General features: G+C 38.6%; 1 protein-coding gene across 5 annotated transcripts in view; it reads right to left on the reverse strand.

The window, feature by feature from the left end:
• PLD5 (phospholipase D family member 5) overlaps positions 1–19,234 on the reverse strand; it is a 186,065-nt gene that overhangs the window by 96,371 nt on the left and 70,460 nt on the right. For 3 of the 5 annotated variants that reach the window (XM_063390930.1, XM_063390929.1, XM_063390928.1), the window contains one exon: positions 13,053–13,189. The exons of 1 other annotated variant lie outside the window; for it this stretch is intronic. In XM_063390930.1, the coding sequence (XP_063247000.1) occupies positions 13,053–13,105 (53 nt within the window). In that variant the 5' untranslated portion in view covers positions 13,106–13,189. Of the gene's footprint in view, positions 1–13,045; positions 13,190–19,234 lie in introns of those variants that run through there. One more of the 5 variants, XM_063390931.1, reaches the window with a different exon arrangement.

Below are 19,234 nucleotides of genomic sequence, written 5' to 3' on the forward strand. Positions count from 1 at the left end.
AGTACCAGAGGCTGCCGTTCCCATCCAGCATCTGGATGCCCAGTTTCAAAGTGTGAATTAAGATCAGCAATCCAAGTCTAAGTAAGGGGACAAATGCTTCCTTCTGCTTAAAGCAGAATGGCACATCTTCTCCACAGTGTCTCTTAGCTAAACACTAATCCTACATATTTTGCCCCAAAAGACATCCCTTGGCCAGCTCCAGGAGAGTCTGTCTTGTTCCAGTCACTCCATATTATTAAAGCCTACTAATTGCTGTCACAAAGTATAATCCTTCTCAGGTGTAAAAAGAGCTGATACATTTTGATTTCAAGTCTAATAAAACTGGCATCACATAGGCATATTCACTGGATTAACTATCTTATGACACAGTCTTCTAATAATTACACCAAAATTAATTAGCCAAATTCTTATCTTAACATAATACTTAAAACTGTGAATTTGTTTGATATTTGCAGCACTGTGGCCAACACAGATTTATCCTCCAGACACTCTCAGTCTCCAAATATAGACTCGAGATAGCTCATCTAGGCAGGGAACACACATGTGTGTGGGAGGGAGTCTGAAAACGTTCCAAGCAATGGAGTTTATGGAGTTTCTAAACCACTGGGGGATAGGGAAAGACCACAAAGAGGCCTGTAATGAAACGCCCAAGGACACCATCAGAATTGCACAAAGCCAAACCCAAATGAAAAGGTAGAGAAGCAGAGAAGGAAAACAAGGTACAGATGTCTGTCAAGGGGAAGGAAAATAAATTTCAAAAAGCGCAAAAACTAAGAAAGCAATGAGGAAACATCTTTATTGCATGACAAGATTTAATCAGCGTGTAAGCCACGAAAAATGAAGTACACACAAGCAGTAAGATGAACTACTTCAAGTCAGAGTTTGTAGATAAAGTATTAACAATTTAACACACTACCATTCATTATTCAAAACATCTACACTGACATGAAAGTTCTTGAAATCTAGCTTTCTTCTCAGGTTTGATGTTAATGAGAGGAATGGTGTTCCCTCCATTAAGGCTTGCCAGTATCCTGCCTGTGCAACAGCCACAGTGCCTCTGCTGTTTTCATTACATCAAGGTGCTACATCAGTCAGTGCTTAAAAAAAAAATTAAAACCTCACCCTTGCAAAAAGCAGATCTGTAGCTCACATTATCACATCATAGACAGCTAGGTGCTACTTTGAAGGGTAAACTACAAAAACATGAGGATCCCGAGGATCTGAGGTGAATTGAAATTAAAAAAGATAAGGTACATTTTGCAAAACTTTAACTAAAAAAAAGAGAAAGTGATCCAATTCTGTTGAATTTAGAATAAGAAATCTATCTGTCATGTCTGTTTATTATCTAGAATGCCATATATACCATTAACCAAGAGGCACTACATCATTTAGTTTTCTCTGTTCACTACCATCTGTAATTGAAGATCTCCAGGATATGCTTACCAAAAAGCCCACACAGTTGCGTTGTCTACATCTTTTAAAAGTTCGTACTTAATCCTTAGACATGAAAGGACAAGGACACCATCAGAACAGAAACCTTTTTAAACCCCAATTTTAGTTACCAAACACACTATTTTACCCTCTCACTTTCTCCTTAGTTTTTAGAAAGGACCGGCCTATTTTTATTTTATTTAATCCCTTTTTCCCATTAGATTTCTGACCCCTTACCAGGAATACAGAAAGTCTGGCCTAGTTTTTATTTCTATGCTGCTAAATATCTTCACTGCAGTTTGATGCCCCAGTTCTAACATATCCTCAATTCATACACAAAAAACCCCCTCCTACTACCGAGTTGTTTTCTCAACATCTTGTTTATACACTCTTAATTCTGAGCTGATGTTTTCAAGATTCATTATCTATAAATTTTATTAGAAAACATCTTCCAAATGCAGTAACATAGAGCAGTTTGCCCCTCATGCAGTGCCTGTTCCATGGCAGTGACTCCAGGCAATGCACCTGAATGGCAGCTGTGGAGGCTCTGCCCCAGCCCATGGCAGGCAGCTTCCTCCCTAACAGAGGTGAGGACAGCAATGCTGCACTCCTTAGGAGAAGCTATTCTTGTCCCTGTCATGCCTTAGGGAACCCAGCTGCACGCTCCAGGGGATGCTCTGCATATCCATCAGTCAGGAATCAGGGGCTGAGACTTGCCAGCTCAACAGCAAGTGCTCACTTGGTACCTGTTTAGTCACGGAAAAAAAAATCTCAGCCTCTTCCCTTTGTTTGTACCATGTTTAAGTCTTGGGTAAATACCATTACCGTGACTTTCAAATTATGTAAAACTCAACAGCTGAGGTATTTAGTGAGTCCTGTCCAAAGCCACGTAGCAGCCACACAAGCCCCACATCAGCTGTTCTGCCTATTTAGCTCTTTGGAGCAGAAACCCATTCACTGTTCACCCATCTGTGAAACACACTAAAATATCCTAACATAACAACTTTTAAAAGCCTCTCAGAAGAACAACAAATATTGTATAAATAGCCCTTGTCGTATACATTAATTAGTTAACCAGATGTTTTTTATTTTATTTCTACATTCAGATTGTGAATATGTTCATATAAAACCTTTCTATAAGGCTTGAATATGGCAAAGTATTACAGGCAAAACTAGTTGTTGGGGTTTTTTTTAATACCAGAATTTATGTTGTCTTTTTATCTCATTCCATACAACCCTTGATCTTCTCATATGGACATTTTGTAACTGTAAAGACCAACATTAATTTGGACTGAATAATCCCAGATCAATACACAAGAAGTGGGAATTTGATTGCTACTATTTTTGCTTTGGCCCATGCAGCTTTCTAAAAGGCCCTGATTATCGTGGTATGACTTGGAATGGATAAATGTGTTAGCTTATTGTCACAGAGACCAATCAAGAACCAAAATATCATTTTTCCTCATAAATAAGCATGATTTTATGGTGTTAAAAATAATTGAATGACAATTTTCTAAGTAAGGGCTCTCTTATCCAGAGTAGAAATTAAATTATATTCTATGATGTTGGCATTTACACAATCTAACAATACCCTAAACTTAATTAATGCCCTTCCTGCCCAGCAAGAACAAACAAAACTGCTTTGCAAAACAATGAAGGAAAATTGAAGGTAAAAACTTTAGTCAGCAACTATTTGAAATCAGCACTGCAAATTCAGCAGATACAGTCAAGGTAGAAACAGTAATAAAAATCCACAGATGAAAAGAATAAAGTACTTCAAGTATCCATTCCCAAAGGACACTGCCAACACTCAAATTACAGAGGCAAGAGTCTATGGAAATGTTCCAGGACACCTTAGGAGTACTAGGATAGGTTTAACTACTGTCAGATGGTTTTACATAGTATCTATTTGTATTTCTCTTTTGTTATTGTTCCTTTAATGTTGGTTTTGATTGTGGGGTTTATTTGTTTGCTGGGGTTTTTTTAAATGGTAATTAACTTATGTCCATCTAGAATTGCGTCTGATTGAAATTGCATCTTTAAAACTTGTTGCATTCAAGTTAACACCTGGGGGGACAAAAAGGAAAACTGATGGGTACATTTTTTCTTTCCAAGATGGGCAAAGTCAGGAACCTCTTCCCCTAACACAAGCTATTCTGGATTGATAAAGCAGTGTTTTAAGAATAACAAAGAATAATAACAATAATAAAAACCCAATACCTTTTTAGGTCTTAGTAGAGAGCATTAACTGATTTAGTGGTATTTATCCTATGGAATACATTTTAATAGCAAAATCCTGACTCCCAAAAAAGGTTTGAAAACATAAAACCCCCCTCAAATATCAGAAGCACATTTTTCTCTGGAAATTCTACCACGTGTACATGGCCAGAGCAGAACCTCTGACACAGAAGCAGTTGGCTGCCCATTTTAGGTATTTGCACAACTCTTCCCAAGAGCAAATTGAAAAATTCACTGTTTTCTCCTCTCTAATCAGTCCTGAAGAAGATCCTGCTAGCAGATGTGTCACTAGGGAAAGTTTGTCTGTCGTCATACAGAGGTTACATCTCTACTGCTTTCCCACACCATTCCCCAAAGCTGCTGTCGTGGTGGACTGGCTCCAGTTTTGGCAGATTGTCTTGGCCCAAAACTGTAAGGTCTCTGGGGATATCTTTGAGGTGGCTCACAAGTATTTATGAAAGACATCAGATGGGGCAGCTCTCGCAATCTGTCACCGTCCCACTGGCGCTGGCTGTGTCTTTGAGGAGACACTTCCACTAGTGCAGCACTTCAGCCTCCACTGGCCCAAATACATCACCTCAAGTATCCTCTAATGCATTTATTGAACTGTACTCTCCACCAGCATCTGCAGTGACCTGTAAAACATGCACTGCCAAGCTGATACAAGTGACCCAAACTGGCTGAAAAAAGGACTAGAGTTTCTGACAATGCTTGAACAAAATCCAAATCACAGCTGCCTGCCTGATGCTGGTGACACATTCATTCTTGCCTAAGGTGTCATGATCAGTAATGAAGCTTATGCATATTCATATTTTCCTAAACTACTGGTAAAAGTGCATTTTGCTCCAATACTCAGCTAGTAGAAGAGTTCTAAAAATTATTTTTATTCAAGCCCAGCTGACTTGAGGAGCTATTTCATAAATGACAACAAAGAAATATTTTAAAAATACATTTATTTTCCCAACAGGTTCTTTTAAGAAATATTCTGATAAATCAGTGAAAATCAATTAACTATGTACCTGACAAACTGACAGAAGATATCAGATATAATTTGTGGTCATATATATGAGTGTAACATACTTATTCCAAGAGTTCCAGTCAGATCTAGAGTAAAAAGTCAAAGCCAATGCTTCCAACATGCCAATTAACATCCATCAAATGTTTAGTCTGAGGCAAGATGAATCCTTCCCCTCATATCAGAAGGAATGTAAATCACTGATGGTTCTCAGAAGAGCCATTTCAACACTTAGTATGTGAAGAAATCAGCTTTAAACCTACCAAATTGTGATGCTGTCAGTCATAAAAACTCTCTTTGAGCTGTACAATAATTTTGAAATAATCTTATTTGGAAAGCACTGGTCATTGAATAGAGGATAAATAACAGATCTGCATCTGGCACATGCCAAAGCTGGTTTTGCACATTACTCTTTTTTTTTTTTTTTTCAGTCTGGTTGATGGGAAGCAAATTAAATTATGGGGAAAAAAACCACTAAAATATAAAATGAAAAAATACTAACGATAATGAAACATTTCTCCAGTGCTTGGCCAAACAATTGGATAAGTGGGTAAGTTGAATAAAGGAAACAAACTCATACTTTCCTGATTAACACAGGTCATTGACATCTTGCCCAACATGCAAGAGTAATTTGCATCTGAAGCGTTACTCACAGTGATGCTCTGACTAACCAGAGAGACGTGGACATACGGACACCACATCAGAGTCCACTGAGAGGCGACTCTGGCTTCACCTGGATTTCACCCACGTATTCAGAGGAAAATAAACCAGGAAGAAAATCTTCAAAATAACAAAGAAAAACCCCAAACATTTCATCAAAATCTGTCTTCCATGTGAAGAACATCTGGAAAACGAGTCCCAACAAACCACAACCAGCAGCTCTCCCTGATGCCTCCCAGCAGGGCATTAACGCCGAGAGCCGCTGCCCCTGGGGGAAACCTCAGGGCCACCACAGCAAAGAGAGCTGCAGGTGGCTGAACAGGAGAGGCAGCTCAAGCCCATCAGCCCTGCACAATGCTTCGGGCTTCAGCAGGCACCTGAAGCACACCTGCTCCATCCTAAGAGCGGCATTGTCCCGGTGCTAGGGAAGGCAGGCTCAGCCACCCACTCAGGCGGTCACAGCAATCAGCCAGCATGATACACTTGCACTCCTGAGGAGAATCAAATCATGCTAGCCCACAGGACACTCACAGCGCCGTCCTAGGATTAGATGCAGAACCCAATACATCTAATGTAACCTGACAGGATAATAAGTATCTTTTTCATATACTGCTCTGAGGGTGGAGAAGCAATTAAAAATAAATGGTGTCACTGGAACAGGTGCTTGCTGGGATCTGATGCAAAGTCAGCTCTGGCTGAACGAACGAGTCACCCTGAAATAGAGCATGAATTCAGACAGACTCTACTACAATTTTAGCTACTTTTGATGCCTTTCCCACAAGCAAAAGGAAGAACAATTTATCAGGGAGCTTTATTAAGCTGGGTGGCTATTCTCACCAGGCAGAATAAAAACCTTTCTGAAATGTCATCAATGAGTTTTCAAGATCATGAGAATGACCAGTAATTTTAGATTTAATAACTCTGTTTAGTACACCCTTACAATCTGGTATAGAAAATGACCTCAGAAGACATTAGGGTGAAAAGAGAAAAGAAGAAATTAAGTTGAGAAGGGAGAAAGGTAGAGGGGGGAAAAAAAGGGTGAAAGATTTAATCACAGAGAAGCTCCAGCAAATTCCACAGGAGATAGGACACTCTAACACATAATTGCTCCTTTATCCCACCTGCATTATCTAGGAACCTTAAAGCAATCAGAATTTGATTTCTATTAGCTTGGAACATTTTCTCTCATATCAATTCATAAATTCTACATCATAAAAGGAGAAATAAACACATACTTTAAAAGGTAACTTCCAAAACCACAAAATATGTTAATCTCTTACATCCTAAACAACACATATCATGGCAGGAAAAGCTGCCTTGAGGAGACTCTAAAGCCCTCTGTCCTAAACTCCACAGAAAACAATTAGATTTAACAGAACAAAGACTAGGAAAAAGAATAGGTTTGTGTGTTTGAATAAAACGAGTGGAAGCCCAGATCTATTTGATATAATGCAATGAATTATCTACTGGGAGTAATGTAGACAAAATAAGATCTAAATAGACCATGAGTTTTGTCACTCATTTTTTAATTTGTGAAGACACTCCCTTGTAGCTGAAAGTAAATGCAAAACAAAAGAAAAATTATCCTTTGTTTTTTATATTTTGTGCTGAAACACAGGAAAAAATTGTCCTCTGTACAGGTACTGAGTAACTGTACCTGTATAGGTACTGTACTGTTAATACACTATCTTTTCCAATGAAATGCATTTCGAAAAAGGAAAAATAAAAGGTAGGATAGGTAGGATTGCTTTTTGTGCAAGTTGAATTAGTGATTTGCCTTCATGGCTTCAGATGTTGAATGGACTTGCAGGAGGTACACCAGGTCTTTGCAATGTCCAGTCAAGAAACTTCAATTGAAAGTGCATTCCTTCTTTGGACGCAGAATTAGAAATGACTACAAATAGAGATCATCTGAAAAATTAGGAGGTTTTATAGTTCATTCTCTATATCACCCAAAACTAAGAGGAAAACTAGAATTATTAAGGTTGGAAAAGATCTTAGAATCACCAAGTCCAACCAGCACCTGTTCACCACTAAACCACATTCCTGAGCCTCCTATCTATATCTTTTTTAGATACTTCCAGGGATGATGAACCTTTTCAATCAACTTGTTTCAATGCTTCATAACACTTTCATAACACATAAAACTATGAAGAAATAGTTTTTCATATCCCACCTGAACGTCCCCTGGCACAACCTGAAGCGATTTCCTCTGCCACTTGCCATGTGGGAGAAGAGACTGACCCTCACCTGGCTACAGGCTGTTTCAGGTGGCTGAAGAGAGCAATAAGGTCAGCCCTGAGTCTCCTTTTCTCCAGACTAAGCAACTCCAGCTCCCTCAGCCATTCCTCACAAGACTTGTCTCCAGACCCTTCACAAGCTCTGTTGCCCTTCTCTGGACACTCTCCAGCCCCTCAGTGTCTTTCCTGTAGTGAAGGGCCCAGAACTGAGCACTGCATTCAAAACCTCACCAGTGCCAGTACAGGGGGACAATCCCTGCCCTGCTCCTGCTGGCCACACCATTGCTGATCCAGGCCAGGATGCCATCAGCCTCCTTGGCCCCCTGGGCAGACCCTGGCTCCTGTTCAGCTGCTGTAAACCAGCACTCCCAGGTCCTTTCCTGCTGGACAGCTTTCCAGCCACTCTGCCCCAGCCTGCAGTGCTGCAAGGAGTTGTTGTGACCCAAGGGCAAGACTCAGCACTTTGCCTTAGTGAACTTCACACCTTTGGCCTTGGCCCATTGATCTCTCCAGGTTCCTCTGCAGAGCCTTCCTACCCTCCAAAAGATCAACACTCCTGCTCAAACTGGAGCTGTCTGCAAACTGACTGAGGGTAGACTTGATCCTCTAGTCCATCATGTTGACAGAAAGCATTTTTATGCCAAGTGGAATAGTTGTTTTGTAAACAGAAATCTTCAGTTGCTCTTTAACAGGCTTGTTTTCAAAATCTGAGCATCTTTTTCTGTTTAGACATTTAACTATTATGCTTGTCATCGTTTGTTTATTAAATAGAAACCAGTCAATATAAACCTTGCTATGTTCAGAACCCACGCAGCACAGAGAAAATCTCCTCCACAATAAGCCAGGGGCAAAGCACTTCCAAGGTAAATGAATGTAAGTATGTGCTGCAGTATGCTTATTTAATAGTGCTGCAAAACCCTACTTAGTGAAATAGCAGAGTAGTTGAAAGAAAGATTTACAAAGCAACAGGAAAAAAAGCAATTGTGGGCCCTCTTTCAAAACCAGAGAATAATCATCTAATGAAATTGAAAGCAATGCATGCAACACACAGTAATTGTTCAGTGTAAGTAATTATTGTATACAACTAGATTTAATCTCTGAAATTGGGTGTTGCAGGGTATTGTTGAATTCTAAAGCTTTGCACGTCAACAGGAAGATTCAGCTCCTTTCCAGGATACCAAACCTTGGATACCATCCAAAGCAATCCAAGCAATATCTAAAGAAATCACAAACACTGCTCAGGTATCATCACCTACTTGTTAGCAGCATTGGTAAAAGCCTCCCTACAATCAAGAATTGAACTAAATAGGCTTTGACACTCCTCTCATAAACAACAGCAAATTCTTCCAATGCAAATTGAAACACAAAAGAACAAGTGCCTTCATTATATATCACTCTGAGAAGAGAAATGATCAAAACAGCATGACTGGAACAGAATGTAAGACAGAATCTACCTTGAAAACACATACAAACAGAAACCAAGAAAATCCTTCCAATTATCATCTGAGAAAGGCAACATTGAAAAAAAAATCATGACAACAGTTTTAGTTTTAGCTTGTTAAGCATGGAAAGTTGCTACCATTGCTTCCCTTTCCACCTTGTTCTGTAGTTCCTCTCAAAAGATAGGGCCAAACCCAAGCCAGAGGCAGGAGCTATGCCAGCTGCTCCCACTGCTTCAACTGGTATTGGCAAAGCCAGAGAGACAAGGATAACCAAGGGCATGGGCAAACTCTGTAGTATCCCTAACGTGGCTATCAGCACCAACAAGCACAAGAAGAGGCTCAAGTTGAGCCTTGAACAGCTCAAGTTACCATTAATAAATCAAAACAACCTTGATTCAAATAGTTTGGCTAGCAGAGACAATCTCTTAATAGTTGTCATTTCTCTGTTTCCCAGATTTCCATTTTTAGATTTTATCAGTCAGTTCCACCAAAGTGAAGTAAGTCTTAACTGATGTTACCATCAGAGGCCTGCCAAGATTTATTCACAATAGATCAGCCATTAAAATGTACTATTTTCAAATTACAATAATCTAATTTTATAGATTCAGTGTCTAATGGACCCACAGCAAGACAGGCAAAATTCCCAGACTGCTAAGCATTTCCTCTTAACCAGTCTCATCCATCAGGGCAGCCTGACAACATTACTGTGGATGTCTCAAGAGAATAATTTCCATCACATACTGAGCACAAACTGCAAAGCTTCAACTTTTCACAGTTACTGCTATTTTTTTCATTCCTTTAATTTCAATCAGTTGACATTGCTTTTAATAGGATGGGTAGCATCAATCTCTCCAGCAATCAGTGAAGATATGCAAAAAAGTCTGATCTCTCACTCCCTGACTTATTTTTATTACAAAGTCCCCAAGAGAAATAAATATATCAATAAAGAGTAAGGTCATTTTGGCATAAGTATTCCCTATGCAATAAGAGTTTAAAGAATGGTTTATAGAAGACGAACCTCATGTTGAATACAACAAGCAGATCAGAAAAGCTGCATTTGTGTTCCTGAACAATCCAATCACAACAACAAAAAGGGATGTAAGCTTTATTGGAAAACACCACTTGCAAAAGCTCTAAATAGGCTTCCTCTTACAATCTCTTTCTCTGTTTTAAAAATTCTATTTTTTTACTTAAGCTCCAAAACTTTCTAGCCAAAGAACTCTTCTACACCACAGTTCTATTTCAGGTATATTTTCCTTTAAAACAAAAACATGGAAATGAAATTTTCCAAAGAAAACAGCCATTAACAAACCATCAGAAAAGTTCTTCTCAAATCAAAAGCATCCTTTCCCATCAACATTCTTCGCAAATTAAATCAGTTAAAATAATAACAAAAAAAGGCTCATACATATAAACTTATATTTGACAAACATTTCATTAAAAATTTAAAAAATCATCTATTACCATTGTCTCAGCACATCCTGCAAATGTAAGCACCTCTTTCTGAATGTCAGGGAAAGTACTCACATAGCAGAAATGTAAGGATTCAGTAACTCTTGTCTTACTTAATAAAAGTGCTTAGCCCAAGTACTAAATATATGCCATCAACAGCAATTGATTTGTGACACTTCAGTTAAGTCTGTGATGTATTTAACACATAAACCCCAGTTTCATCATGTAGAGAAGGACTCAATGTTAGCAGGCAGCAGCTGCCAGCACTTGGATGCTGTTATTAGAAATGGTTTAGGCAGTTTATACACATAGCATTTATGTGCCTTCTGGTTCAGGCATTAGTAGCTTGATCACACACTTGAATCCCTCTGTGAAAGGCACCTTAAAATAGAGCTGGGGTCTGGGTTCACTTTTATCCCTGTAAATGCAGAGCTGTTTAATTGACTCTTATGTTTAAAGTCAAGGTGCTGAATTTAGTCTCGAGCTCCTCTAACACAGTCCAGGAGAGGACAAGACTGACATGTGAACCAACAAAACTCTGAGCAAAGGCAAGTATTCTTTGGAAAGGCAGATTGCTGTAACCCATACAAAGACACAGAAGAAATCAATCTCTTAGAGAAAAAGAAAAATAATATCCCAGTTTTTCTTAGTACTGAGTATCACTTCTACTCTGAGGGGTTTTTTCCCTTTGAAGAATAAAGCATGAAGAAGGTGAAGTCCTTCCTTGGCTAGGCCTACACAGCTACCCAGAACAAAATGGAAACCATTAGTTGATGCAACTAGGAGGAAACAGGGTGCAGTGGTTTCTGAGTGTGCTGAAGTCGTGTGCAGCACACTGAAGCTAATGAGCAGAAAGACTTTCCCCTCATCTGATCTAGTTCTGTCAAAGATTCACACATGGAGACAGTGGGTGTAGAGGTGACACATGCAGTATCTTCAAAACTTTTGGAAGGCAACATCTCACAGTGAAAGACACTGAAGACCTTGATGGGGAAAGGAAAGTTGGCTGAGCTCTAGAAAATTCAGAGAAGATATCAGAAGGCTGCCCAGACCTGTAGGAGTACAATGAAGTGAACAAAACCAAACCTAAAAACAAGTATGGGAAAAAGTGCCAGGAGGACAGTTGGCTTCAGGACAAAGCTACCTGATACTGCAAGTATACTCTATTTGAAAGGAGATACAGATTTAAAGAATCCTCTTGGTTTGTTTTTCAGTTTTTCATTCCTTAAGCAGCATGCAAACAACATTACAAAAACCCATTATAACTGAAAAAACATTTTCAAAATTTTCTGGATTCTGAATTAGTGCTCTCTGCAGTATAACAGGTGCAGAAAAAAAAGGCACTGCCCGAAAGAGTTTTCTCACAAAATGAACAAAGAATAGCAGAAATAAGGATCAAAGGCTCAAAGAAACATTAATCTTTCATTAAATTATTCTAAAATGCAAACATCAGGTAGCTCCTACCGACTGTATACCCAGCCATTGGTAGCTTGGTAGGTTCTGCACAGCAGAACAGGCTGTCCAGAAAGGTTGTGGAGTCCGTCCTTGGAGCTACACAGAGCATGGCTGTGCACATGCCTGAGCAACCTGCTGTAGCTGACTCTGTTCTGAGCAGGGTCATGGACTGGAGGATGCCCGGGCTCCCCTCCCACTCCAGCAATTCCATGATCAGATTAGAATGGATTTCTGTGAAGTTATTTAACAATTTTTTTTTTCCCCCACAGTGGATCAGAGAGGGTGCTCTATACAAAATTAGAAGTCTTGATAAAAACTCAAACAGAATACAACTGGGAATGAAGCCTACAAATTATTTTTAAATCAGCTTGGTGGACAGAAGAGAACCTGGGACAATACGACCCAGGAAAAGCACTGGTCATCACTAATGAACAGATTCATGGAGGAAGCTGACAGAGAGGAGTTCTCAGCAGCTCTCAAAATGAGATTCACAGTCTGGAAATGAAAGGCCCCAAAATAATCACCTACTTAAAACTAACAAAACAAAAACTTAAAAGATATACACAACCATGGCAGGTGTCTGAGGCGAATCTTAATTCAGTGCTGTCAACACTCATCTTTCTGACCATATCACTAATTTCCTTCACAGTTCATAGGTAAGCCACTGTGTCTAAAACAGGAATGCATCAAACAGGAAATAGAAAAGTTCCCCCTACACAGAAGGGACAGCAATCTTAGGTCAAAAGGCATCAGTGACCTTTCTGGAGCAAGAAAGAAGTGGTCTTGATGAGAAATAGACATGAAAGAATTGTGAACTATGTGATCCACCTCAGTACTCAATTACTGAAAATTAATCGGCTTTGGCTCAGGCTTACAAAATATTTGATCTAACACAAGGGTCTTGCTCAAAACACACTACCAAAATAACTTCAAAAAGAGTGCTTTACTCTGTTAAACTAACCTCTGAAACCAGAAATTCAAAATGAGAAACCATTTCTTCCTCTGTTAGCTGCTCTTCCCAATAACACCATAGGACCATGGCAATTACTTCATGCCCTTATATAACACACATATGTTCCTTTCCACCCCAAAAGAGAAGTTTTTTTTGTTACCTCTTACCGACAGTTATTTTGACAGTTCTTTTCTGATAGTCCATCCTCATCTTCTCCCATAATATCCACTGCCGAAAATATCAGAGCAACCAGAATTGCAAAGCAGCACACCAGTGCAAAGATCACAATGCATCTTTGCTGGGACTGAAAGAGATTAAGATTAAAAAAGTTTTAATGGCATGAGCACATTCTAGTCAACGACTTGAGACTCTAAAACTTTTATATAAGATCTAAATTTCTTTGAAGATCTTACTGCCATAGCTGTCAACATGAAACACACCTCAGGATGAAAACACTCTCAAACTGTCCTTCATCTATCACCTTGAGATGTATTTTAAATCTCTCAGACACTGTTAAATAATTCATGACATAAATAATATTCATAATTTAAACTTCTCTCTGTTTGTACCACAAGGAAAGCATTATGCTTTAAAATAATGACTCCTACATTAACTACGTATTTTCTGATTGCACCTCACAGGTAAAGTACACACTTGGGATGGCACTTAAAAGTTTTGTTTTGTTGGGTTGAGATAAAATATTCCATTGCAAGAAGACTGAAGAGCAAAATATTTTTTTCTATTGCTGCAAAAAGTACCTGACATCATCACTGTGACTGTCACAGCCACTCAGACACTTTGGGAAGTCCTTGTCTCACAATATTTATAATATAATGAAAACAATTTCACAGATGATAGATGGGATTCAAGGAAACAACGGGACTCTGTTTCTCAGTATGACAGGTAATGCCCTCCACATCTCAGATTAAATATTAAAACACAGCATAACACTATCTTATGAAATCTTGCAGTAATAAATCAGATGCAACTGGTAGTGCCCTAGATAAATGTGAAACCTCCAAAAGACAGTCTCTTGACATGCAATTTACATACCTGCATAAACATCAAGTATATTCTATTCTGAAGTCCAATGTTCACACAAATATACTGGGCATTTTTCTACTAAAGTAAATTTAAACAAGACCACACCCATATATAAAAATATCGACGTCTAACTCCTGTTGTGATTGTTACTTTCCTAGTTTTCATTACTGCCCTGTAATTAAAATGTTACTTGGAGGAAAAGGCCTCATAAAGGAATGGGAAAGTGGCAAGGCATGAAAAATGTAAGGGAAAGGAAATACCACACTTGCAGCAGATAACCAAGTTCATAGTATTTCCACTGTTCCTGATATTTTGTTTAAGAGGCACTAAGTTTCAGAGTAATAAGAACATTTTCCCATACACATAAAGAAATGGTCTAAATTTTTTAAAATTAAAAAACTTCCAATACTTCCCAGCTAGTGCACTCCTCAGGAGAAACATGCTCATGTTTCATTTCAGAATAAATCAGATATAAAGATTTTATTTCAGTCTGTGAAAACACAAAATACAGCAAACAACATCTTCAGACAAACTGGAAAAACTCATTTAAAATTTAGTGACAAACCTGTCCTTTAACAGTAACATCGAATGTGTGGTTTAGGTTATATGCATATTTTAAATATAATGCATATTAGACACTTTTATACATTTCAAATATATGTTCAAATCTGTATTTCTAATATATTAACTACAGTCTTACAAGAATGCAGCATAAGAAAAGGTTCTTCAACCATTAAAAAAAAGCTGATTTATGAAATAAAAAGAATTTGGAATTTTTTTTCCTGCTGCTAGGTAGAATCTTGGCAACATTTGAAAAGAGTTGTAAATTCTGGACACCTAGGTGTCCAGAACTAAAGCTGCACAAGTGGAACGTAGGAGAAAATTGTTAAACACTGTCTCATTGCCGCATACTACTGGCAACAAAAACTAACAAACTCCAAAGAAAAGTAGGTATTCAGGCCTGGGACACTGCTTTGTGCCATTTCTTCATCAGGACACCTCAGAATGCTGTTAGGATGACCACTGTCCCATGCAGTCTTTTGCAGCACTGCAAGTGTATTTGCAGAAACTCTTTGAAGCAGGTTCCTCCACACACTGAATCTATCACCATGGCAGCAAGACAGCAAAGCTACTCCCATAACCAGCAAACCAAAAAGGGCCTGGGCTCATTTTTTAGTCCCTAGGAGCAGGGATGTGACCCAGCAGGGCTCACAACAATGGGGTTCTTTTCCCTCCCAAATCAGGCTAACTGCTGCCATTCTATACACGGGGATTAGTTTTGAGTTACTCCAGATACATTTGTAGCACAAGCATCCCAGCTGCCACACGGTGTGAAAGACTTCATGCCATTGCTCCAGGGAATAACTCCAATCTCCCTGTTACACTGCCGTGCAAGCTGCACAACCACGGAGAGTAGTGGGATCACTGGACCAGCAGGGACCATATCAGCCTTTGAGGCTGGGCCAGTACACACAGAGACAGCAGGAGAGGCTTCACTGAAAGGTGGCCACAGTGTTGTAAGTCATAACACACCTCTAGAAACCTCTCAACCTGCTCAAAGCTTGAAGGCAAAATCCATATAAAATCGACAGTGTACCAGCAACAGTATGGTATCACAAGGAGGAGGGGGTTTGGGGGGAAAAAAGGCAGCTGCAACAGATGCTTAAAGTTAAACACCAGGAAATCGTATGGCAGCAATTTCTAGGTGCTCAGGTTAAAGCAATATGGAAGGGGAAGGTCAAAATAATTCTGAATGGATAACCCTAATCTAGCATTAATTTCTATTCCACATAATTTTGGGGAACATATTCAAGGTTTCTTGACTTCTGTGTTGTAGCTGAAAATTGTGTGAAGTTTAAATCCCTGTTCTTTCATGTATACAGCTTGTCAAGCTTTGCAGTTTGTGCTTACTGCTCACTGTAAGCAGCACAAACTTAGTACCATTAGTAAGACCACTGCTACTCTACCAGCACTAAAATAATGACAGTACCACATAAACCTATTTTACTGCTATTATTTTACAGATCCTTTATATTATGCAGTTGTCTTTGACAACTATAATGGATTAATTATCTCACTTTTTCTTAGATACCAGCTTAACAGTATAGTTACAAATAGCAGAGGGAACTTTTTAAGTCAACATTCAAAACCCCCCCGTGACTACAGTAGTTTTTCTTTGAACTAAGGATAGCATAAAACAGTAAATAAAATAAAGCAAAAACTCCAAGTTCATGATTCTCCTAACTCTACATTTTCAGCCACAGGTCCAAAGGATCAAGTAAAGACCAGTAAAAAAGAATTAAGGAGAGTAAGGAGGATTTTTAAGTTTCACATTTCATGTTGAACTTCTGCTGAGTGATGAATTTTTCATTGCTTTTAAATCTATATATTACATTATAAAATAACGCTTGGAAATTGTTTACATTAAAATTCATATTTATACTAGAAAAGAATAAAAACTGGCTACTTGCATCAAACAAGTCTTTGGAGCCTATCTTTTCACAATGGTAGTAAATCTTTATTTTCCCACACTTTTGCCATAATGCTGACAATTTTCAAATAACCTTTTCCTAATTGAAACAGATGAGGACAGACCATATCCCGTTTCTATTATACCATCCATGCATGCCTCTGTGTGCGTCTATGTGCTAGTAATAGCAGGCTTCAGGAAAGAATCCAAAATCAAAGAGCTCACACCATTGACAGACTAGAAGGGACCTGCTAGGCTGCTCTTCAGACCCCTGTGTCCATGGGCTTGGGCAGACCCTTTGTTTGATGCTGTCTTGTTGCACATCCCTTGGTAGCTGGGGTCCCTCTGAGCTCATCAGACCTATTCTTCTGTCTCCTCCAGGAAATGCCTCAGTGTTCAAGCTTTCAGTCTTTAACCCTTAATTACAGAATACAGGGTCATGAGGGATCTCTAAAACTTATGCAGTCCATCTGTCCATATACATAGTTAATTTGCACAAATATTAATTTTAACAGGTATTTGTTTAACCTGTCCCCAAAAAAATTAGAGTTGAAAGAGATCCTGTAGTCTTTTCAGGCAACTGTATTCCATATCTAAGCACCTGATTGATGCCTAACTTAAGTCTCTTATGCTGCAACATAAGAGCATTTTTTCCTTCCTGTACTCACAGAAAACAGTGAACAGAACATTTCATTCTCTCTTTTACATATTTAAAGGCTGCTTATAGATGCTAGGAGGCCCAGGGCCAGACCACCTACTAACTTGACTGTACTGATGTGCAAGCCCAGAAATTCTGTTGCATCAGAGAAAGATTTGTTCAGGGCTTAAGGAAGATTGAGAAAGAAACTCCTGCAGGAACAAGGACTATAAAAAATACTGTGAGTAAAATGTGTTTCTTTCACCTGGCTTAACTAGCTTAAACACTACCTAAGTCAAAATAAATCCACCAAAACACTGTATTACTAAAACAAAGCATGGGGATTTTTTCATGCTGTTATACCTCTAGGGAGAGAGTGAGAAGAAATGCCAAAAGCTGCACAATGGCTATTCAGTACAGTACTACAGACTGAAGTTTAATCTGGGAAGGACCTACTTGTTTATTATTAAGAAAAAGGACAGTCTATGTCAGTTAAGGTTATCAGAGCCTGTGGTACCCATGCAGAATTGAGAATGAGAGCAAGAAAGAGGCCTCCATCTTTACTGCACTCACATTGCTCAAAAGCTGTTATGAACATTTCACTGGATCCTGAAGCTTTCAGTTTCTTCACCAACAACAGGCATTTCTGTGAGAGTGAGATTTTAATCAGGAATTTATTCTTCCTCCAATGCAGTACAAGAATGTCCTCTCCCAAAACAGGAGCCATGAAATTGCAATGCTGCATCTACTGATAAAACTGACTACATAACAACGAAACATGTCATGGTTTAAACTTGTGCTTTGGTTTTTTATATCTATTTAAAGACTGAAGAAGGCAACTTATACACCACACTAACACAGAATTTATATCTGCTTGTCAGAATTGCTGAGGCTCTAAGAGGCAGGCTTTCACATCTTCAGTCATTTCATTAGTCTGCTCTTTCCTGTAACACACGAGAACATAAATGTAACAACAAAAACACTCATCTGCAATACCCGTAACTGTTCAACAGTCCTCAGAGAGCTGTCAGTGAGTCAGGTGCTACAATACACCTGCCAAAGACAGCAAGGAACTGGACTTCAAGAATTAGCAGTCATTCCTGGATTACCCTTGGTCATGTGTGTCTATTAGAGAACAACATTACTATAAATACTATTTCCCCTTAATCTGGAATCTGCATACACTAATAATCTTCATTGCAGCCTTGAATCTCCTAGCTAGTATGATTAATGCCAGTCAACACTTAAAATCCTCTTAAAAATATTAGGAAGAAACAGATTGCTAAGGTAAGTTAAATACTTCAAAATTGGTTGGACCCAGTTAGCTTCATCCTTGGTAATGGTTGAAACTAACAGAGAATCTTTAGGACTCACCTCTGAAAACTCACAAGCCTGAGTGAAATATCAGAAAAAGCAAAAGTGTTACCCATATTCAAGAAAAAATGGCGATCAGACAGTAGAAGTTGGGAAACAATAAGCTACTTATTTTAGATTCAGTCTGTAGAAAATATGTAGATATCTAGAAGGTAAGAAGCTTTGTCATGCAAAAGTCACATTGATCAATTCTGATTTCTATCTTTCCTAGTCACAAGCCCTATTATCCTGCTGGAGAAGCTGAAAATAACATATACTTTAATAAAATATATCTTTAATAAAAACTTTCTTACAAACCACAGCAACTATGTCCAGATTATCACAGGAGAGGTGTAAAGCTGGTTGAAAAATCAAGCTCATAGTAAAAATGGGAGGACATTTTAGAAGGAATTCTGCATTTAGAATGGATTCAGAGGATTCTGCTTTGTATTGGTTTTTGTTCATGTCTCCATTAACAATCTAAATTATGGAGCAGAAATGAAAAGTGCTTATTAAGTTTTCAATCAAAACCAAAGCAGTACGAAATGAAGACTAGATTAAAATTTTAAAATGTTCTTGACTCTTTAGGGAGTATGTCAACAAAAATAGATTAAATTTCAATAAAGGAAGAGAAAAGAGCTACAAGCAGATAGGACCAACCAGTTGCACATATACAGGAAGTGAGAAACCACTAGGAAAAAGAATAACCAAAATTATTACCAGGCTGGAACAGATGTTTCAGAAAGACAGAAAAAAAGGATAGGAGTCCATAGTTTGGAGAGATGAAGAAATATGACCAAGGAGTACAGTATCTACACATGGACATCAGGTGTAGTCAAGGCAGA

This window comes from Prinia subflava, chromosome 2, assembly GCF_021018805.1.
Source record: "Prinia subflava isolate CZ2003 ecotype Zambia chromosome 2, Cam_Psub_1.2, whole genome shotgun sequence".
In the NCBI taxonomy this organism is placed as follows: domain Eukaryota; kingdom Metazoa; phylum Chordata; class Aves; order Passeriformes; family Cisticolidae; genus Prinia; species Prinia subflava.